Raw genomic sequence first — 23,607 nt, 5'->3', positions numbered from 1 at the left:
ATAGTAAGAAGTAAGAGGAAGAAAATGAAATTCTCACATTGTTTGTGCAAACTGAATTCATGCTGTGATTTGTAAAAAAAAAATGTCTCTGTATCTGAATGAAATATGGTATGCCATTGTTTTTTTGTTTTTTTTTCTGTTTCAATAAGGGTACTTTGTATAATTAAAGTACTCTGTCATAAGTGTTGTTACTTGCCTGATAAGCAGCTTTAGAGAAAGAGTTAATTTTTTACTAAAACTGCATTTAGTCCATCATCTCATCCCCCCTAAGTAAGCAGCTGGATGGGGGGTTTCTACGTCATTTTGGTTTATAGGGCTAGAGGGAGTGGACTAGTGCATTTCACTAAACATGTACTTGTCCATTAAAGGGAAATTATTTTGTGTTTTTTTGGGGTTTTGATTTATATGAAAGGGGAATTTATAAAAACGGGAGCATTTATTTCTGTGTCAGCAATCTATGGGTCAAACTAAGCACAAGTGCATCAAACCGTATGTAGCTTCTGAGAAGATACGCTATTAGAGTAGAGGGGAAGCCGGCTGCGCATTTAGCGTAGCTTCCGCTACACTAATAAAGCAGCCTGTCAAAAGCTGCACACAGCATGCGCAAGTTTAAATAGTAACCTGCGCACGCTGTATGCAGTTTTTGACAGCGTGGGGGATGGGAGGCTGCGCTCGTCGGTGGATCCAAGGATCAGGTAAGTATACATTTTTTTTTATTATTTTATGTTTCCGGGGACATGTCTGGGGACATAATTTGGTGTATATCAAATACAGTGCATGTGTATAATTTGAGGGAAATATGCTAACAAAATTTTTTTTTACCATTTGCCAATAAAAAAAAATGTCCACAGGTTTCATTTAAAAAATCTGGTCACCTTACCTTAAGTCCTGTGGCTGCAGGCAATATAGGGCTTGTGGCAATGGGCTTTTGTTCAAATCAGAACGGCTTCTGTCCCCATTTAAGTCGGTGGGAATGAAAAATAAATTTCAAACAGATTTAGACGGCTTAGGAGGAGGTCAAATACAGGTCAGAAGTCAAATACGCCTGTTTATGATATTTTTATGGTTTCAGAAGCATTTCAAATATTGATGGGCCGAACACCCCTGTGTTCGGTTCGAATTCAAACTTTTGAACATGGGAAAAGTTTGAATTCAAACTTGAACTCAATGCAACTCTATGTCCCCATTTTGAAGGCTTATATGCAAATTAATGACCATAAAAGGTGTATGGGGATCCGAGCACTGCCCTGGGGGACATGCATCAATGAAAAAAACACTTTAAAAAAAAACGTTTTTTAAGGAGCAGTGATTTTAACATCACTTAAAGTGAAACAATAAAAATGAAACATTCCTTTAAATATCGTGCCTAGGGGGTCCCCTTAAACTGCCTGTAAAATGGCACATCTGTACGATGTAAAGAACCAGCTGCAGCAAAAATGACATTTATAAAGAAAAAAAAGTGTGTTGTTTCCACTCCCCAAACAATACAAGACCCTTTAGGTCTGGTAGGAAACTTAGGAGGGAGCCCATTTAAAAAAAAAAGAAAAAAAAGTGTGTGGTTCCCCCCAGAAGTCATAGCAGGAATTTTAAGGAGGAACCCCACCACCAAAAATGGGGGGAAAAGCCGTGGGGTCTCCCCTAAAATTCCCAACCAGACCCTTGATCCAAGCACAGGCCTGGCAGGGCAGGAAAGGGGGGGTTGAGTGAGCGAGCCCCCCTTCCCCGTGATACCAGGCCACATGCCTTGGCACTGGGAGGGTGCTTTTCCAGGGTCGCCCCTGGAAAAGTACCTTGTCCCCAAGCCGATGGGGACAAGCCCTGGGGCGTTGGTTGTGAGGGTGCGTGCAGGGGGCTTGTTCACATCAGGGTAATAAAGGGACACCCAGATGTGGCCCCTCCCCTATGAATGAGTAAGGGGTACTTGTACCCCTACCCATTCACTAAAGTGTTAAATTAATGTTTTAAAAAACAGGCCAAACTTTAAAAAAAATCCTTTAATTGGAAAAAAACAAAAGACATGTTATATAAATCTTTTATACAAAAATCAAAGAACCGCAAAAAATGGATCCACCAACGTAATCCAGGATCAATCACGACGTCCACCGTTGTCCATGATGATGACGACTCAACAAAATAAAAAATAAAACAATTTTAAATAAATAATGGCATTCTGATGGATGTCGGCAAATTATAAACAATTGGGCGGAGCTAGGGGTGACAGCTTGCTAGCTCCGCCCAGCTGTTTACAGTTGTACGGCATCTGACCGGTGAGCCATAATTGAGAAAATTCATCATTATTTTGCCTAATCATGGCTTCTACAGAGTACTGTGCCCTGATTGGGCAAAGTCTTGCACCTGACCTGAGTCTTGCAGTTTGCTGAACACACGAACGGCCAATGTTCGAGTCGAACTCTTGCTAGATTCGAACATCTAGCCCATCCCTAATTGCAAACCGATTGTTCCGCGCTTCCTGGGGACCTCGGCAGCCTTCCTGTTAACCACATAGTGCCTTCCCATGGCGGTGGGGGGTTGTGGGGGGGCCTTGGTTTCTTGCACCGGAGCCCTGAAGTTTCTAGTTACGCCTCTGGGATTTAGGACTCTGATGTAAAGGGGGTTTCTGATATGAAGGTTTGTCTTGATGTGCTCCTGATGTGAAGGGGGTTCCTATTGTGAGAGCGATGGACTCTAATGTGAAAGGAAGGGGCTCTTGATGTGAAGCTCCTAATGAGAGCCCCCTTCACTTTTTGAAGTCAATAAGTTCTTACTGACGTGAAAAATGACACGTATAAGAAGAGAAATGTAAAGTTCACCCAGTTTCTTGGATAGTGTTGCACAACTCTTGAAGTTCAGAAAGTTTGTGAGACAAACAAGGTCAGTTGTATTGATCATCCCCATGAGGTCACTGATACAAGGTCTCTATAAAAGACTTGCAACTGTAGAGTGGGTAGCAGAATTCTGACTGCAGACGCTGCAAAATGAGGCCCTCCTTCCATCTCCTGTGGTTTTTGCCATGTCTTGTCTTTGGAGTTCACCTGCCAGATCCAAGTGAGATACTTTTGTTTAGACCCAGTATTCTAGTAACATGACTGTGTTATCATAAATAATTTACTCCTATTTATATATTGCATTATTTAAACTAGATAGCAAGCAATTACTTGTTGATGAGTTATGTATTATTAGTTAATTTTTAATTTTTGTTATTTGTTTAAAGCCCTGAAAAAGCCCTGATCAAAGCAAACTTTCATTGACTCATAGACTACATACTAGTTGCTTGTGATTCAGTTTATTGGTTTAGCTCAGAACTAGCATTTGGTAGATGAGATGGGCTTCGGTTTCTTCCATCAGAGACTGCTGACTCAGGTTTCTTTCAAAGAAAAGCTGCAACAAAAGGTTAAATTATAACTAAAGGCAAAACTTTTTTTTTTTATTTGGATTGAGTGGTGAGGAGTTAGGACCACTGTCACGGTTTTATTGCTGTCTGTGCCTCATTTAGGGCGATTCCCCCTCTTTAATTGTCCTGATCACTAATACATAGGGAATGAAAGTGAGGGTAAAGGTAACATTTTGAGTTGCCACCAGAGCAGTAATAGAGGGGAATTCCTCCATAGGGGACACTTGTAGTGGTGGCAACTGTGTAACAGGGGATATCCTCACATTAAAAAGATATTTTGCTAACTTCCAGTTGAGTCTACAGGGCATAAAGTGAAGGGAAATTTGCCTAATGAGACAAAGATGGCAATAATTAAAGAACCAATTGCAAATTGATAAAATGGATAAAACAATTTTGACTTTAGGTATACCTTAAGGAGATTTTTGAAGACCTCTACAAAAAATAACAATGGGTTACTTGATTTTTAAAGGATAGAATAAGAAATTAGGTATACTCTAGTCCAGCCTTTCTCAATCATGGTGTCATGCAACCCCATGGTTCCTCCAGAGGTTTTAGGGGTTCCTTGAATAATGAGCACTTTTTGACTCTCAGATAAGTGACCACTGACACCAATGAACTTTATAGCTAAAAAGTAGTATATTTCTTACTGATCACTGGTGTAAAGGGGTCCTTCTTCTACCTACAACCAACCTAGGGGCCTTCTCCCACTGATTAACTATGTGGGGGAGCATTTCACTGACCACCAATATAACAGGGCTCTGCCATGACCAGGTCATATAACTCACCACCAGAATCAGGGAGCACTTTTCCACTGATCGTTAATGTAATCAAGCATTTCTCCACTTACATTTCTCCACTGTCTGAATGTCTTTCTGGCCATAATTGTTATTTGTTTAATTTCATTATTATCGAAAAATATGTGTCATACAGAGCAGTCCTGTGTGTCAAATGCGCTAAGTACCGCACAATCCTTTTTCTTTTTCTTTATACTTATATCTCAGCTTATTGATAATGCTAAGGTACCATGAGCTGTAGATATTGTAATTATTACCAGGACTTTCTTGAGACCCGAAAGTTATGTCAAGGGTTCCTCTGTGTTAATAATGTTGAGTAAAGCTGCTCTAGTCAATCTGTACAGTTGTACAGTTTACTTACATGTACAGAACACAGCCCATAAACCTATTGCCTATTATTTTTATCCCAGCATTGACTCTGTGTATGAGGCCTCTTGTTGTAAAAATGAGCATGGTCCTTGTTCTCCTTGTATCTTCTTGTTCCTGAGACTGGCTTAATGCAGGTCAGGGAATCCCGAGTTCCCAACTGCTCCCATTAGGACAACATAGTTTAATAGTATAGTTTAATAGACTTTCCAAACTCCTTTTCTCTCCCACCTAAAATGGTTCCCTACAGCACACTATACAGTAAGATGGCCCCCTTAACTCCACCCCCCGAGCTACACTCACCTATCACTACGCTAGCAAGCCCTCCCTCCCCCCTTTTCAAACACAACAGAAAAAAACCCCTTCCATCCAATACTCACCTAACTCCTCCTTGTTCAGGTCTGACCTGCATCAGTCATGTCCCTTCCTCCACCTATCGCTCTACAGGGAACTAGAGAATAGAATGAAGGCTGCCCATGTTGACTTTCCTTTAGAGAATGCCATTTTCCTGGCTGTCATGCTGTTGCTTTGATTTTAATTCTGGCTGAGTAGATATAAGGGATATCAATGTAAGAAATTCTGACATTTTTGATGCTCATTTACAGCATGCTTGTTCTGGATTTGTAAATTAAAAGTACTGATGTCAGACACAGCAAGGCAGCTAGAAGTTTCAGAAGCAAGTCAGCGTAGACAAACCTTCATGACACGTTCTTCTTAAAGTTACCAAGCCCTCTCTGGTCACTGTTAGACTTGTGCGCCATCAAAAAAATTTGTTCCGTTTCGTTCCGTTTCATAATATCCATTATTTCGTATTTCGTAATTCGTATCCGAAACTCAATTCGGATTCGTACGGAATACGTTTTTTCGTTAGTTTTGGCACATTTTCGTAACTTTACGAACATTCGTTATGATGAAGTTAAAAATCAAAAATACCTTTGTTAATATTGGAGTTGATGTGGTAGTTGTTATTGTTTCCGAAATACGGATTCCGTTAACGGATTCCGTATCCGAATTTCGTATTTCCGACTTTAAAAAAAACTACCATCAACTCCAATATAAATGTACTTTGCTTTTTAACTTCAATATAACGAATGTTCGTAACGGAACGAAAATACGTCAACGGAATTTTGTATTTCCTGCCTGTGTATTGTAATGCAACCCTCAGCAGCAGCGTATCCGTATTTTGGATTAAAAAAAAAATCTTGTCATGTTGTTCAACCTCATTTACAGGGGTAATATTAGTTCCTGTTTCAAAGAAATTCGAATCCGAAATTCGTTAACGGAATTTCGTATTTCGTATATAATTCGGAAACTGCAATTCGGATTTCGTATGCTTACAAATCTACGAATTTCAGGAAAATTCGTACGAATTTCGATTCGTAACTAAACAAATCGCACATGTCTAGTCACTGTCTGATGCTATCCACCCCCACAGCAATCTTCAGAAACAATTGATCTGGCAAAGGAGCTGCAGTCTCACTGCAGAGAGTCATATAACTCCCAAATTAACATAAAGCAAATGGTCTTTAAGGATAAACTAAGTTGACTTTTCAAGATAAACTGAGTGGGCTTTCTGAATTTTATATGGTGCCACTTTTACTTTATACAAATTATTTCACTTGTTGTTTGGAGATCCTTGTTAGGCCTCATAGCTGAAATAGCTGCTTATTTAAAGAAGAACTCCAGGCAAAACTTTTATTAACCCTTGCAGTGGGGCTACCCCTGCACTCCAAAGGGTTACCTGCTCATATTTGTCTAGGTGCTTTGGGCTTTGAACAGTAAAACAGCAGAAAGGCATCGCACGCCTTCCACACACCTTGCGATATTTGTACGATCGCGGGATTTCCCGCGATTATCGTACGATTATCGTAAGGTGTGTGGGCACCTTAAGAGCAAGCTGGCTCCGCGGTTCAGGTGAGTATAGCTTTTTTTTAGCACCTAGGGAAAAAAACGAGCAATTAACTCTTGCAGTGCTGGGATAGCCCCACTATAAGGGTTAATAAAGGTTTTGCCTGGAAGCAAAACTTTAAAATGATGGACATATGCAATTATTCAACAAACTGCATAATAAGCATGTTCTAATATTATATTTTTACTCTACTATTAAATTAATGCAGCTATCACTGTTTATATGGGTTTAAATTCTGTATTCCAGGAGAACTCGTTGATCAAGAACCACAGGTGTTTGCCGCCACCAATGATGAAATTACCAATTTAGTTGAGCAGCTGTATTCTGCAGATGTTAACAAAGCCGCCAGTGGTGACATTACTTTAAACAAACAGTACTTGGCATCCAGCTCCCAGACAAACTCCGGAACAGACTTTTCCAGCCAAAAGTAAGCTGTTTACATGTTCCATAAAAACTGCGTTTCATCATATTGTATCATTTTGTATCTATTCAAAATTGATTTTAGGCATATGCAAACTTCAACAAGCTGTCTAATTGGAAAAGTATAATTATTAAAGCTTGTTTGAGGAACTGTAGATTTTACAGGGCAAGGTATGTAGGCTGTGTCTTCAGACAGAAGCGAGGGACAGTATTGGAATAATAGGATTAAAAACTATTTTCCAGGTTGCCCATGTCCTCCCACACACTCTCCTTTCTACTTTATTGAAATAAAAGCTCTGTACAGAATAGGTGGGCAAATTGTTTTGATAAAAATTGGGTGCCATGTGTGTCTGGCGATTATGGCATTTTACATAAAAAGAACACCATTCACAGTGCACCTCTTATGCCAAAGTTTCAACAGCACAGCCGCACCCTGCCATCATTTCAGCTTATCAATTTCATATTAAAAAGAGACTTCACTTTATATTCAGCCCCCAGGTTATTGTTTGTTAAAGACTGTAAAGGTTCTCATTTTTCCAGGTCATAGTATAGCTTAGCCTTTTTCCACCTTTTTAACATGTACATAACCTTCACATCTCATGGAACCCTGAACATGCGTTGCTCATGGACATTTACATTTTTGGATAGATATGTAATCACAGAATTAGCTTTGATTCTTTGGTAGCCAAAAGTCATGGTGAATTTTCTTGGACATCAGTATTATGGTGAAGCAGATAAAAAAACAATGGTAAATTTGGAGACCATGGCCTATAGCTATTGTGGGACAAAGGAATACAGTTATTTGTATATTGGTACTGATCTTATTTGCATTGTGTAAACAATAATGAACCAGTAGACGTGGAGGCAGTACTCTTTTAATTGGTGTTAGGAATTTTGGCTATTTAAGTACTAATACATTTGTGCAATATTTTGTAATAAGAGTCATTATTTATATATATTTTCAATTAAATTATGTAAAAGAAGTAGATACCGTGTTTCCACAAAAATAAGACACTGTCTTATATATTTAGGGAGGGAGATGTAAAATTCTATTATATGTGCAGCTACCCCGAAAGTAAGACCTAGCGGATCTCTCTAATATAAGACCTACCACTGAACTAGGTCTTATTTTCGGGGTAGGTCTTATATTACAGAAATCCCTGAAGATAGCGCTAGGTCTTATTTTCGGGGTAGGTCTTACTTTCAGGGAAACACGGTACCTGAAGCTTAGTATATGGTTTCCTCTTACAGAAATTCACAGCTGTCCTGTGTTCCAGTAAGCTTGTAACTTCTGTACTTCTGTTCTGCCTCTGCTGCACTGAAATCTCAAGCAGTGTTATCTGCCTTTCTCAGTCCACCTCTGTGAACTACAGACAACAACCAGTGGTCCTTCAGTGTTCACTTGCACCTGACAGAGGTGCCTATTCAGATTGTATGTACTGTTGTCAGGCCAGCTGAGCTACCTCGAATTAGGCTGCATTCACATATAGCGTTTGTGTTCCCCGCGCGGACGACTGTGCATGTACTATTTCCGGGCCCACCCGGTTTCGTACTGCGCGGCCCCTGCAATAGTCTGAACAATGCACATTAAAGTGCATTTTATTTTCTGTTTAGAGCGTATCCGTACAGCTGAATACGTGCGGACAGCCGCTCAGGTGTGAATGGAGCCTAAGGTGGGGCTCAGGCAACCTTTCAAACAGAAGTTTTAATGTATTAGTAAAGTGGAAGTTTTTTCCTAAGCAAAAACCTGCGTTTGCTTTCTAGAAAAAGAGGAAACCTGAAAGCTGGCTGTCTGTAATGACTAGCACTCCAACGTTTTAAATCGTGCATGACTCCACAAGGTCAGAGGAATGCAAACAACCTTATAAATATACAAACATTGCACAGATGCAGTGTCTCACACAGCCATACAACTCTGTATTCATAACATGAGCTATTTATTACTTTCCACTTTTTTACTTTTTGGTATTGGTTAAAAAGGAAATAATTATATATAAAGTTACATATCAATCTATCAATATTTGTTTTCAGTTGTGCACCTTTAAACATTTACTACATTCTCTTTTTCCTGTAGGTTTTTCAGCTATGTGAATGAGGCCAAACTGTTTGCTCGTCCAACCTTTTCCCGGTACATTGCTCTGCTTGACAATTACGTGAAGACCTCTGGAACAGCAGAGACAGTGACCAGCGGAGAGGTCACAGAACAAAATGCATTTGTTGATGAAGTCTTTAAGACTTCTATCTTCAGTTTACTTTCCAATTTCTTAGTTTCCAAAGGTAAACATTATTATAAAAGAAATAACACAATTATTACAAATGTAAACAATTTTAGTTGCACATCATTTTGCTAGAAATTGGTCAATGCCACCATTTTGTAGCAACTTTTGAGTGAATAATGATAATGTGTAAAATTCCATAATACATGGCAGCCATATCTGAGTTTACTTCTCTGTGCACTGTGCTCTGACTAATGATGGGCAGTATGGTGACAAAATCAGGCGGGGAACAGAAGGTCCTTTCAGTCCGGCAGGCGGGTGAGCGATTCTCCTCCTTCGGTCCTGCGTGCTGCAAGTAAAGAATCCGCCAGGCAGGACCTCGAGCAGACCGTCGAGGGCCTCCTCAGTGTGGCTCCGCGCACAAACGTCAACTGGTCACGTCAGGGAGGTGGGTGGGACTTCAATCTGACAGCCGGCTCGAGCATGCTCTCAAATGCAAAAAAATTAGTTTGCGTGCCAGCCGATGTGGCCTCGCGTGCCAAGCCGGGCACGCATGCCGGGGGTTGCCGACCCCTGCTCTAGGCGGATTAGTGAAAGAGGAGTTTTGATTGATTGCTGCAGGACATGATATTTCGAGAATTCTTGTCTTGTTTAATAAGCCCTTATGGGTTTGCCTTCATTTTATCCCATGCACTTTGGGCAAAATGGAGACAGAACATCTTATTTAGACTTGAAATAAAAGTCAGATAGAAGAGTACTGTTGCATATAGTGTAAGAAAAATACAAATGAATATATCTAACAAGGTGGTACAATTTAAAAAAAGAACACCAGAAGAGTGGTAAAGTCCAGGAAGGAGGTCAATTTTTGATGAAAAGTCTGTTAACAGCCCAGTGCTTTTCGGGATTTATAAGGGCCCCCCCTTCATTGCAAGATTTTCACGAGAAGGGAATACTCAGACTGTAGACAACTCTGTAAGATCATCAAACTGTCAGGAGATGGGAATACTGTGAGTGTAGAGAACTCTGATCTGAAAACAGGTTTAGGAGAAGGTTGGAACACTCCAACAGCTGTGTTGAAGTACTGTACAGTCCAAGTATTCCTGTCTTCCAAATGGTTAAAGCCCTGATGCAGTGGCCCTCTATAACCCCTGAAATGTGTTGGCTTGTTAACAGATTTTTTAAAATCAATATATAGAATTTCTTACTTGGACTTCACCACCGGTCAGGCCCTCGATTTGTACTATGTATCATATTTCTTACCTGAAACACCACAAATTGGCCTTTTGGTTTGATAAAGGTCTCTCCAAAGCCATTATACTTTAAGACATATAACTTTATGGCCTTATAGAAGGAGACTGAGCAATTGGGATCTAGTGGCAGGTTTATCTGAATGGGGTTAATGAACCAATGTTTCATTCAGGAGCCGATCTAAGCAGCAAACAGAAGGGCTCAAAAAAGTTAGGCATTAGACATGTGCGATTCGTTTCGTTCCGAATCAAAATTCGGACATTCGGACACACCCGAATTTCCGAATCCCAATGCATCTGAATGTGTCTGAATCCAAATTTCTGTTTCAGAATTTCAGATCCCGTCTGAATTTCGTTAAAAAGCAAAACTGAATCTGACATGTGACTTTTTTGGCCAATCAGATGTGTTTTTCAGTTTAATGCATCCGAATGGGTCTTAATATGAATTTTCGTTATGGGTTGCCATAAAGAAAATTCATATTAAGACCCATTCGGATGCATTAAACGGAAAAACACATCTGATATATATAATACTAAAGCTGAGGCTCCTAGTCCTGAATGGCATTTGAAATCTGAATTTCTAAATTGCATTTGGGAGCTCCCGAATGTTATTCAACTCTGGAAGCCTAAGCTTTAATATGGCTTCCAGACCCGTAATGCTTTCTGGAGCCCCCGAATGGTATTCGGAAATTCAGACTCCCGAATGCCATTCAGGTCTAGGAGCTTTAGTATTAATATCTGCATATGGTTTTCTGTGGTATTCGCAAAGGATATTCATAAACTCATCTGAAACTAACGAAAATTCGGATTTTGTCCAAATCCGGAATCCAAACCGAATTGAATTCCGGATCCGAATCCCGAAATAACGATACATACAAACCAAATTTTTCCGCAGCTTACATGTTTTTTAGGCATCAACTCTGATCTACTAAAGGACTGCACCAGTGGGAATTGTTCTGCTCTGCACCCTGCTTTCAGTTTTGAATTGAAAGGTTTGTTTATCTTCACATAGGTTATTATACGTCTTCCGCAAGCTTTAAGGATGACCTGAAGTTGATGTGGTTTGGACTGTATACCCGCACCAAAGGGCCCTTGGATTCTTCAGGCTTTGAGCACATTTTCCATGGTAAGAAGAGAATGCTTCTTGCATCGTATCTGTTATTTTAACTTTCCTAAACATATTCTCAGCACATTAGACCTAACTAAAGTGTGATATATTTAATGACAGCACTGTCCCATTATAGATATGTTTATTTTGCACTTCTTTAAAGTAACACTAAACTCAGGAGTTAAATCTTAAAAATGCATTAAAGTACCTTAAAGGGGTTCTAAACCCTCCGGTTTTTTTGCCTATATCTACTGCTAGCAAGCAGAAGATATAGGCAAGAAGTTTAAAAAAAAACGCTTTAACTAGGTTTAAACTTACCTCGTTATCGCTGCTCGCTCCCGCGCCGAGAATCAGGAACTGCTCGTACGGCCGCAAAGGATCTTGGGGTGGGCGCATGCGCAGTTCCGATTCTCGGCCGGGAGACGAGCAGAGACGCAAGGTAAGTCTATGGACGCGTGCACCCGCATGCAGACACCGCTGGATCGGAAGGACAGAGCAGTCAGCGCTGGATTGGAGAGCCGCCGCACCGCTGGAGGGACAGATGAAAACATCAGGAAAGAAGAAGAAGATCAGAATAAGAGACATAATTTAAGCAGACATCCCAACCTGCAAAACCTTATTTCAGGGAGGTGCCCTTCTCATTTCAGGGAGGTACCTTCTCTGTTTTTTTATTTTGACAGCGGCCGTCGGCCACCTTCACAATAAAAAACTAAAAAAAACTAAATAGCAGGGGAATGAATAGCTAGGCTGCTATTGGTCATTTCAAATTGCAATAGCCAATAGCAGGCTTGCTCTTGTACCCACCCACTGCTGCTGTCAATCAGCAGAGGAGCACCTCAGGTCCACCTCCGCTGATTGACAGCAGCAGCATATAATATTAATAATCACAAATAAAATACAAATAAAATAAAAACATTATTTAATTAATAATAACATAAAACATAATATAATATTTATAATAGTATATATGTGTGAGTGTATGTATGTATGTATGTATGTATATATATATATATATATATATATATACACACACAAACATAGTAGATATTATACCATTTTGTTATTATTAATTATATTATTTTATGTTATTATTAATTACATTATGTTTTTATTTTATTTGTGATTATTAACACTACAGTATATGACAAGACTAGGAAGTGTGCCACTCACCCTCCACAGGCGTCTTCTATCGGCTCCCCCTCGGCACTCATCATAAGGTGTCTGCAGAGCTAGCTCAGGGACTTTTGTCTCCAGCCAATCACAGGCTGCCCTGCCGTGCCTTAACCCCTCCCACTGACCAGCCACTGTAAGCTAAAAACGTTATTTTTACTCAGCAGAACTAGTGAGCGCAGCAGACCCAGAAAGGTTTAAATACTTTCCGGGATAAAATGTCTCTCCTGCGGGCGTCCGGGAGCCGCTATCTAATAGCAGGAGACTCCCGGAACGTTCGGGAGACTTGGGATGTCTGTTTAAGGTAAGTGCTAACATTAACATTGGGGGGAGGGAAACATTTTTTTTACTTTAATGTCACTTTAACTATTAACCAAAATGTATCTTATTTGTGTATTGCTCAGCTGTAGACCCTCAAATCATCTCTGAATTGGTGCTGACACTGTCCTTCTGGAGGGTGGCTACCTATATTCCCCAAGGTCCCTGTGTGTGCTGTAAAGTAGCCACCGCTCCAAGCTCACTCCTGTGATAGACTACAATCTCAAAACAAATTAGTAAATGAAACGTGTGATTGGCTGCAGTCACTGTTCGGGTATTCAGTTGTAAGAATACAATAGCCCGGCAGGGGGAATGAGAAAAAACTACCTGTGTATGGCCAGCTCAACTTACTGGATAACGAAAATATGACCAGGGTGACAAACCGAAAGCTTCCATCGCTAAAATCAGCAATCGCAGTGCCAACATTTCTCAGGTCTTCATTAAATGTATACCACACTATTCAGAGTGCATTAATTAAGTCTTTAATTTTGACCACTTCAAAACATTATGGGGTCTATTCACGCAGCTACCAAAGGATCTAGCTGTAGCTTCGGCTGATCCTTTTGGTAGCTTCGGCCCCAGGATCCCTTCGGTTCAGGGCGGCTGTACAGGCTATTCACTATAGCCCGTACAGCCCCCGAAGTTGGCCGAGGGGCTCAGTCGAGCCGAAGGCTTATGCTTTGGCTCGACTGAGCCCAGGGGTAATTCGAAGCTGGCCGAATGGCCGGCCATGGGCCGGCCGACAGCCTGCTTCTGACAGCTGGGCGGAGCCAGCCGTCATCTCATAGCCGAACCGAATGCCGCTCATCGGCATTCAGCTATTCACTCACTGCTGTTCGGCATCTATGAGAATAGGCCAAACAGCAGCGAGTAGCCTGCCGGAGGTTCGGCTCAGCCGATCCAGATGTTGGATCGGCTAAGTCGAACTCCTTCTGCACTTCGGGTCGGCCGAACATGCTGAGCATGTTTGGCCGACCAAAAGCCACCCGATGTATGGCTGATTTCAGCCGATATATGGCTGAAATCAGCCGTACAAGCCTGAAGTGAATAGCCGAACAGTGTTCGGCTCACTTCACTTTTAGTCGGTTGTTCACTCGGCTGCCTACGGCAGCTTTGTGAATAGACCCCTTTGTATCAGATGTTAGTATAATATATACTGTGCAAAAGATACAAAAGCTTGTTATAATCATGGTGGTGATGTGGTTTCAGAAAGTAATGAACGGTACAGTATGGTAAATGTGCTATATGTCAAATATCAAATTTTCTGTTAAACGTGAGGTTCTTTGTATATGTAGGTGTGAATAATATTGGAGACACTATTGCCTAATACAGAAAATGCATCATTGTTGCTTTGGGCTCTCTTTACACAGCGCAGTGCCTCAGGACACCCCATTGTATATACTGATGGTGCTTTCCGTTTACAGGTGAAATCCATAATGGAAAGATCTCTGGCTTCCACAGCTGGATACAGTTCTACCTGCAGGAAAAGTCTGGTCAAATTAACTACCTGAGTTACAGTGCAGATGGACCTGTAAGTGTTTCTGTGCAATTGTTATAGCTCATCCCTCACACTGCTTAGTAAATTACATAGAATGTGCAAATTATCCTTATGTATGCTACCTGTGCTCATAGTAACTTCCACAGGCAGAATAGTACTTCCCATCACAAACAATTAAAAAGTCGCTTTCATTTTCAACCACTTGAAGACCGGGGTGTTCAAGCTTTTACCAATCATCATTTTGGTTTGATTGCTGACCCTAAAATTATTGCTCGCTCTCCGACGTTTGTGGTGATATGTAACATGTGTGGCACAATTGTAATTTTCACACATAGGTGTACCTGACACATATTTGTGTTTGAATGTGCATGTACGTAGGATTGGCTGACTTGAAAATAATTTTTGTGTTTTTTTCCATTTTTTTTATGTGTGTCTTTAATTTTAAACTTGCTTCCGATGACCGCAATGCTGAACGGTCAGTGTGCGCTTGCGCACACCGGCCCGTTCGGCATTTATCTTACGAGCATGCCACACACCCGTCGACATCCGTACGATTCTCGGCGGGCTTTCAAACATGTTCGTAAAACAAAAGTCGTTGGACCGTACAGTAGAAACGGTCGTGCGCCTTCCACACACACTGCGCTTATTGTACGATCGCGGGATTTCCTGCGATTATCGTACGATAATCGCAAGGTGTGTGGGCACCTTTAGATGTGGTGGCTGCATTAGCATTTTTTTCTTTATTTTCACCTATTGATCCAGCCAATATTACACTACCTGTCCTAGGATGACAACACTCCTTACTGCACTTTAATTAAAGGCAAGTGGAGTTGTCCCTCTAGGCTGCTCTCATGATTTGGACTACAGCCCACCTTCCCCTTTCCACATCTCCGTTACAAAGAATGCAGTTCTTTTGTAGTCTACAAACATTAGCTGGGAAAGTTAATAACATTGTTTGAGATTCCAGTTAAGTACGCAGGAATTTACAAGAATGCAAGATTTTTGCAGGATTTAAAAAAGAAAACTATTGCAGCTATCACATATAAGCACTGGGAAATTTATATATATATTGTGAATAACCCAGCCGAAGTGAAGTGAGCCGAATGCTGTTCAGCTATTCACTACAGCCTTGTGCGGCTGATTTCAGCCGTACATCGGCTAAATTCATCCGTACATGGGCTGCCATGGGTCAGCCGAAGATGCTCTGGATGTTCGGCTGAGCCGAAGTGCAGAAGGACTTCCACTCAGCCGATCCAACATCTGGATAGAGGCCACTATCTGATTAGGCCGGTCACTTCTGACTCCTTAGCTACAACTTGAAATTCACTCCAATCAGAAAACCACCTTGCAAACACATAAGCTTGCACCCTCATCGGATTGGTTGGACCAACATTACTGAAGGTCGAAAACACTTTGTGAATAAGCCTCCTGGCTTCCAAATTCCAGCAGGTTGTAAAATGCCCAAAACAGCCAACTCTCCACTCCTATCATGTACAGAAATCCAGAGATTTCCCCCTTGACACAGGAGGAACTGAGGACATACTCAGCAATCCCAGATCCCCCTGGATTTAACCCTCTCTACTTCCTCTGAGCAAGGATCCAGCACAGTGTTCAAGTGGAACTGAACTTTTAAACAACAATTAAATATGGACAGTGGAAAAGTGAAAAGTGGAAACTGACATAAGGTGTAAAGTCATTCAGGGTAATTTATCAAAATTGGAGCAGCAGAAATCTGGAGCAGCTGTGCAATGCAACCAATCAGCTTCTCTCTTTCATTTTCAAAGCTTAACTGAACAAACTAAAGAGAGAAGCTGCTTAATTGCTCTGGGCAACAGCTCCAGATTTTGTCTGCTGCAGTTTTTATGAATTCTCCAAACTGTATTTAAAATGTGAACATCATATTAAAAGCATGCATAAGCCAGCCACATCATGCTGGAATGTTTTGTCAGAGACTGTTTCAGAGGCGTTGGGCTGGCTAGACATCCATTTTCTTAAATCCTCACACATAAAAACTCCTTTGTTGGCATTAAAAACCAATACACATATTAACTCTTTTGTTACCAATAAAAATAACAGTTCCTATACTCTCCCTATAATCTCACAAAAATATTCATTATCCTACCGGTAATATTACCTTCAACTTATTACAGTAATACCTTGGTTTACAAGTAACTTGGTTTGAGAGTGTTTTGCAAGACAAGCAAACATTTCTGAAAAAGTTTGCCTTGATATACAAGCAATGTCTTGCAATAAGAGCAACATTTTGTAGAAAAGCACCACCGAATAAGGCTGTAGCAGTGCGAGCGATGAGTCTGTTTAACGACAATGCAATGTCGCATTGAATAGATTCCTTGTTAAGGTTTCACGAAATGAAAAAGATTCCATTGAGTCAAGAGATATCAGTGATTCCGCTAGTGATAGTGAAAGTCGTCCTACACAATAATCCTCCTCTCTCTTGTCCCCCTCACACCGGCCACGAAGGTACCGGTAATCGGCTTATTTTTCTTTATATTTGTACAGTATTATATTACAGTACAGTATTGTAATCATTTTTATATGAATATTTTTGGTTTGTGGAACGAATCATCTGAATTTCCATTATTTCCTATGAGGAAATTCGCTTTGATATACAAGCGCTTTGGATTACAAGCATGCTGCCGGAACTAATTATGCTCGTAAACCAAGGTATTACTGTATATTATTAACTTTATTGACTCCACTCTGAATAAGTGATCACAATATACACTAATTATCTAGTAATCAGTTTTATTTTTACATACATACAGTCATGTATAAAATGATATACTTACCTCCAAATAGAATACCTTCACTCTTAATGTTCACAATATATGCTAAAATAACCAGCAATCATTGACATATTCAAAAAAAAAAATCACATATAAAATAAAATCAGTTTTTTAATTAAATTAGGCATTAACTTTCTTAAAAAAAGCAGTTGAAATCAATTTCAATGTTCCTTTTATTTAAATCCACAATCTGGGCAAAATGATCATTAAGCTGGGTGTTTTGTGCAGAGAGTGGCTGCAAAGTAGAAACATGTTATCTTGCAGCATACTATCTTTTGTGAATGGGCAATAGTGAGGAGTGGAGGGTAAGGTGACCGGAACTCTGTACGGCTCGAATCTCATATCCCCCTCTCCTGCCCAGAAGCTAGGTGTCATGTGCAGGGACGGTGTGCAGTAAGGTAAGATTTTTATACTTTGCTGCCACCCTCTAAACATACCACACAGCTTTTTAATGATTATTTACATAGTCAGCGCATTGTGTAAATGATCATTTTTGTCCAAACTGTGACTGTTTATCGTATGAATCCCACTGGTTTCCTTCTTTGAAACCCATATGAAAAGAGAAGTCTCAAATAAGGAAATAGTCATTGTCAAAGATAATAATTTTTTAAATTATGTCACCAGTGGTTACAAAAACAGGGAAGTCATGCTTTGTGAATACACACAGAATATTGCTGTCATGCTTGTAACATAGTTTCCTTATGCAATGATAATTTCCCAGCAAAGCTGTACAGACACTTGAGTAGTTTTCCCGTTAGGAAGCTTGTTAAATTACTTTTCACTTAAAAGCTTAACTACAGTTTTTGTTTCTGTCAGGATTTTATTTCTGTCTGTATCCCCATTGGGGGGATTTCCCATCACTTCCAGTTCCTGTAAAGCCCATACAAAAAATGGTGGCCATGGTTGTCACATGTTTAACAGTTCTAACCATTCCTTACTCCTTCTTGGAGAGATTTCTCATCACTCCAGGCCAATTGGGACACAGAGGTTTTGAAACTTTACAGATGCTCTTACCCTTTGTTGCTCTATCCAAAATGAAAAAAAAAAATGTTTGGCTGTAGCTGTGCTTCCAATGTGTAGCATAAAATCCTAAATATTAATGTGCAGGGACGTCCCTAGACCTGAGGCCAGTGGAGGGAAGGTGGTTGGTGATAGTGATTAATGTTACCGGGGAAGGGGGGGTGTGTGGTAATAATAGTGATGAGCACATTCCATGGGGGGGAGTGCCGTTATGGTGGTGCACCTTACTGGGGAAAGGGGGGGTTTGCTGCTGGTAGTCCTCTAGCACTATCCGGTGTCCCTCCCAGCCCGCTGACCTCACTGGTTGCCAGGAGCTAGACGGAACGCCAGCCAGACCATCCCACTCAGCTCCTGGCAAACAGTGATGTCATGGAGCTGGGTGGAGACGTCGGCCAGAGTGTCACAGGTTCCTTAAAGCTCTTAGCAACCCGGGACGCTCTGGCAGGAAAGGGGGTGGCAAACATGCCACGCCTCCCATGTGACCCAATGGGATGCTGGCTGAGGCAAGCACCTCAGGCTGTCTCATTATAGGGACAGCCCTGTTAATATGAATTAATTTGACATATACAGCATTGATTATATTTCTTTTTATCTTGTACTAGTGGACAAGTTATCCTGATGTAATCGGAGCTCAGTTTACTTGGTCAGGCTACCTGAAGAACATCGGTTCAATGTTTATTGGAAGCAGTCCTGAGTTTGATCTTGCAGTTTTCACTGTGTGTTATGTGACTCGCCCTGACAGTGTGTAAGTATTCCAGCTGCTCTTTGTGCACATAATTGAAATGCCCTTGACTTGGCTTCCATACCTTACCAAGATGAATGTTGTGGCTTAGTGTGGTAATGAGGTTTTTATAGCCATGAAATATTAGTCCGTATTCAATGTGTGCTCTGGATTGAAGCTTGGGCTACCATAGAACTGTAAAGTCTGCCATGGAGCACCGCACCCTTGCAAGTTATTATTATGTTGTAGAGAGATTACCCATGCCTAGCATTTACAGGACTAGGGTCAATGAATCTAACTCTGGTAATGTGCTTGTTTTAGGATAATACAGGCATGTATTTCACCCCTAGCTCCCGCCTTTTTTGAATAATTTATGTACCCTGCCACCCACCAAAATCTTGGTACCTGATATACCCATGTATAATTCGGAGAACTCACATGACTTTGAGATTCTTTTCTGTTATCATTTTATGTTCTCTCATACTTTGTAACTACTAACGAAAAGAAAATACCTTGCTTTGTTGTAGTTACTGGAAAACAAAATAAGGCAGTTACAGTAAGTAGCCGCTCAGTTAGCCACTAGAATGGAGAAACACTCTTTTATGTGGCAACTTTGTACTTCCTCAAATTGACTACTGGGTCTTTTTTGAGTTCGCCAATAGCAAAAGTTATAATGTAACCATTTTATATTGAAGTTTAACTGAATGCCATACAATAAAAGTTGAGAGCTCTTAAAGGAGAAGTACGGAGAGAGTAAAATATACTTTCCCTGCTGCTTAGAGCATGGGACACTGCAGGCTCATGCAATTCGCTAATCCCTTAGCTCACGGTCTCCTACCTGCAGAGAGGTTACTGTCAGTCGTTGCTTCCCATAGGGATTCCCTCTTCCCTCTGTCTTCCTTTAGTGCTCATTGCAGGGACAGACAAGGGAAGGGGCAAGCACCGTTGGATCAGGCTCTAGAGAGACAGCTGTCAATCAGGCAGCCGGGTTGATCGTGACACTATTGCCATGATTCTTATCAGCGGTGTCTTCTCATTCTTCTCTGCGCTGTCAGTAGATACCGGGTATTAGCATAGTAAATGTATTCCTGTGGCCCTAAAGAGAAGTAAAGCTCAAAATCTGCTTACTGGACTACAGATCACCTCCCTTCTCATCTCCAAAGAATAGGAGGGAATTTTTTTGTAATCCAAGTGGAGAACTGGGCAGCACTGATCACACTGCTTCAGATTGTGTTATCAGTTCCCTACACAAAGTTAGGAGATCACTGGATTTCTGGGAGATTAAAGCATATTTTTCTGTACTTGCAGTGTTTTTAAAGCAATGACTCATAAGCAAATGTGCATTTACTGAAGAAATGTACTGAATATGTTTAATGTTGCCCAAATGTACACTCTAAGGGCCGGTTCCCACCATAAACATTGCGTTCCAGAGCGGTCAGCCTCTGGAACGCACTGTATTGCATTCTGGCCGGCTTCCTGCATTTAGGAGTGGGAGGGGGCATGGTGGTGCATTGAGGTCAATGGCACCGCAGCCACGCCCCCTCCCCCCCACCCGCAGTGCGGTTGCCCGCACCAGACCGCACAGAACATCAGTACCTGCGGTTCGGTCCAGTGCAATCTGCAAAAATGCTGCAAGCATTCCTAAACGGGGAAGCAGACAGCGATATAACTCTGACATCATTTTTTTTTTTTTGTAGCCTCTGTCACTGTTAAGGGATTTCCCCTCATTTCCTGTTCAATATTACGAGCATGAAGCAGAAAGACAGTAAGGAGAAGTCACTCAAATAGTGACAGACCTCAATAAAAAAAACTGACAGATGCTCATGATCTGCTCATGATCCAGACTGATTGCTTAGTTAACCTAATGCTGGTTTTGCAAACATCAGTAGTTGCAACATTACTTTAGAAAACAATTTAAGTTTAGCTCAGCTATAGAATTATATAAAATAGATTGTATTCCAGCCATGGTTACAGGAATGTTTTATTTCGCGATGTCTCATTAACAAAGTGTATAATTATCAGATTGCAATTTTGAATATATGTAATTACAATAGACATCATTGTATATACTTAATTATTGTGGCTGTTTTTTAGATGCACTGTCAGAATGGGAGGCCAGACTCTTAGGATTCAAACCTATACCTGGGCCAATTCAACTTATGGAAATGCCAAGAGATACGTGGCATCTTCTTATCCTGTGGTTTAAGGGGCGAAGAAAACTGTGGTTAAAATGTAAAAATTAAAATTCATTCATCTGCAAAAAATATGGCTCACTCATTTGTTCGTACATAACATTCTTATTTGAAAAAAAACACATAAAATAAGCTGGGACTAGAGTGCACGTACAGGCGAAACAAGGACTGGAGTACAGGCTCAGGATCAACACAGACAAAGAGAGATACCTTCTAAGGTCAGCAGGAACTGAGGCACAGTTGTATCTGGTCTTCACAAAGAGCTCCTTATGGTGGAGATAGAATTTGCTGGAGGACAACTCCCATAGTGCAGCCCCTGAGATTGCCCGGCTGGGGACAGCTGGCAGATGGATTATCAATTGTAAAACAGAATTGTAGTCAGTAGAAGATGAAGATCAAGACAGATGGCAAACAAGCCTAGAAATCCAGGGGAAGCAGGTCTAGATATTCAAACAGGATCAGAATACAAATTGTACTACTGGTCAGCTCAGGAATCACACAAGGTCAGAAGGGGGTAACCCTAAATACAGAAACAGATATGGGTTTATAGTTCAATCTAGTGCAGACCATTCAGACTAAATTCAGATGATATGTCAGCTCCTATATTGTCACAGTCAAACAGAAAATGAAACACAAGAATGGAGAGGAAAGTGTCACAGACTAGAGCCACTGTATGATGTCACTGTTACTCCTACTGTTAAAGCTAGTTGCTTGACTTGCTGATTCAAGGGGGTTGATTCACTAAAGTCTGTTCTGTTTCAAGAGCCACTTTATGTTTTGACATTCCTCCTTTGGACTTTGATCCTTAAGGGCAGTATGGTCACAAGCTACTTCAGATCCATCTACAGGCAGCCTAACTCTCTAATAAGACACAGAAGCTTAATTCCAACATAATAATAGTAAACTTGCATTGTACCCGCCCTCTGCTGCAGTTCTCCATCAGGTCCATCAGCAGAGGGCGGGTACAATGCTAGTTTACTATTGGCTATTGCAAATTGAAATAGCCAATAGTAATGTAGCAATGTATTTCAATGGGAAATATATATATTTTTTTTCTGACATGGCTCCGTGTCACAATAAAGAAAAAGAAAGACACATCAGTGTTTGCCGAACAGTGTTCGGCTCACTTCACTTTAGGTCGGTCATTCGAATAGACACCATAGTTTTACTTCTTAAGGAATACAGAAGTTCGCTGGTCACATGAAGTGTAAAAAGGCAATAAATCCTCCAAGCCAAGAGTCTGCAATGAGGGCTAGAGATACAATGAAGGAATGTGGAAGAAGCTGGGAGTGGCCAAGTGACACAAAAAATGAGGGGAGAACAGTGGAAGATATCAAATATGTGTATCTATAGAAAAACAACCTGCAGTAGAGCTAATCTAGCACTAGATGTCAGGGCACATCGAGACATTATGATAAGCAGTGAAATATGTGGCAGTATTATGGAAACAGCAAATACTAAAAGATAACATTGGCTGTGGCAGCACAATAGGCTGTTCACTTAACAAAGCTAATTTTCACTTTGCTTAGTGAATGAGGTAAAACTCTACTCACATGCATCATTCAATTATGTAAAAGCAAAAATACTGTTTTTATTTCATTTTCCTTGAAAGTAAATTAAGAGAAAATTGGGTGAAGACACAGGAAGGCCACATCGATCTACCAACATGAAAAAATCTGTAGTTGAAGCCATGCTTGCATGACAAATACACTTAAAAATTGCAGAAAATTCAAAAATGGCTTGGCCAGCTGATTTGAAAAATGTTCCGGAGGGCTTGGCAGCGAAAGGGTTAAAGTGTATTTCCACTTTTGCAGCCAAAGAGGGATAATACCGACTTTATATTTGTTACATGTTCCCATTCACATAGCATGACAAGGAGATGAGAAGTTTACAAAACACTAGACATTCCTTAATAAACATTTAACACTGAATGAATTAATGAATAAACTCTGACCCATCCAAACACCAGCAACAAGACACAAGTCTTCCACAGGCCCACAGGCAAATGATCACATGATAATATGGCCAAAGATAATTGTATACTCTGATAATCAGTTTTGCAGGATTTAGGATGTATGTGTAGCCCCCACCACCTTTTTTGAAATGGCTACGATTTCTAGTAATTGCCAGGGCTGTAGTCAGCATTGCTGAATTATAGTTGACATTTATCTGGTTAACTCCAGTTGCTCTAGCATTTATTGTACCTGCCTGGGTGGGGTGTGGCTCTGCTGCAGTGTGAGACAACCAATGGGGGACACTGCGAGCGTGTGTGCAGTCCACCAGCCAATCACTAGGACTCTCATAGTCGTTGGTGCATGCAGGGACAGGGCATATATACCCCTGCCATGTGTTCAGTCTGGTTCCAGTCATGTGTTAGTACTGATTGGAGTTCTGGCCATCCTAACCTGGGGGGGGGGGGGGGGGGATATT

The 23,607-nt window shown here is 40.9% G+C and overlaps 1 protein-coding gene across 1 annotated transcript; it reads left to right on the top strand.

The window, feature by feature from the left end:
* The first annotated feature begins 2,975 nt into the window (after positions 1 to 2,975).
* LOC108795355 (poly(U)-specific endoribonuclease-D-like) lies at positions 2,976 to 21,191 on the top strand. Its single transcript, XM_018566595.1, has 7 exons — positions 2,976 to 3,045; positions 6,707 to 6,887; positions 8,955 to 9,157; positions 11,356 to 11,469; positions 14,364 to 14,470; positions 18,867 to 19,009; positions 21,080 to 21,191. Exons 1-7 carry the CDS (start codon positions 2,976 to 2,978, stop codon positions 21,189 to 21,191), a joined length of 930 nt encoding a protein of 309 aa, XP_018422097.1.
* Positions 21,192 to 23,607: the final 2,416 nt, after the last annotated feature.

The sequence above is a fragment of the Nanorana parkeri genome, unplaced genomic scaffold (genome assembly GCF_000935625.1).
Source record: "Nanorana parkeri isolate BGI_ZX_2015 unplaced genomic scaffold, ASM93562v1 scaffold961, whole genome shotgun sequence".
Lineage (NCBI taxonomy): Eukaryota > Metazoa > Chordata > Amphibia > Anura > Dicroglossidae > Nanorana > Nanorana parkeri.
This window is presented reverse-complemented; position numbering and strand designations above follow the sequence as displayed.

Bases quoted from the DNA above. Each gene is read 5' to 3' on its own strand.
- LOC108795355 (XM_018566595.1), top strand. From the start codon at position 2,976: ATGAGGCCCTCCTTCCATCTCCTGTGGTTTTTGCCATGTCTTGTCTTT. The intron at 3,046-6,706 runs GTGAGATACTTT...TCTGTATTCCAG, and splicing joins AGTTCACCTGCCAGATCCAA to GAGAACTCGTTGATCAAGAA. The intron at 14,471-18,866 runs GTAAGTGTTTCT...ATCTTGTACTAG, and splicing joins GTTACAGTGCAGATGGACCT to TGGACAAGTTATCCTGATGT.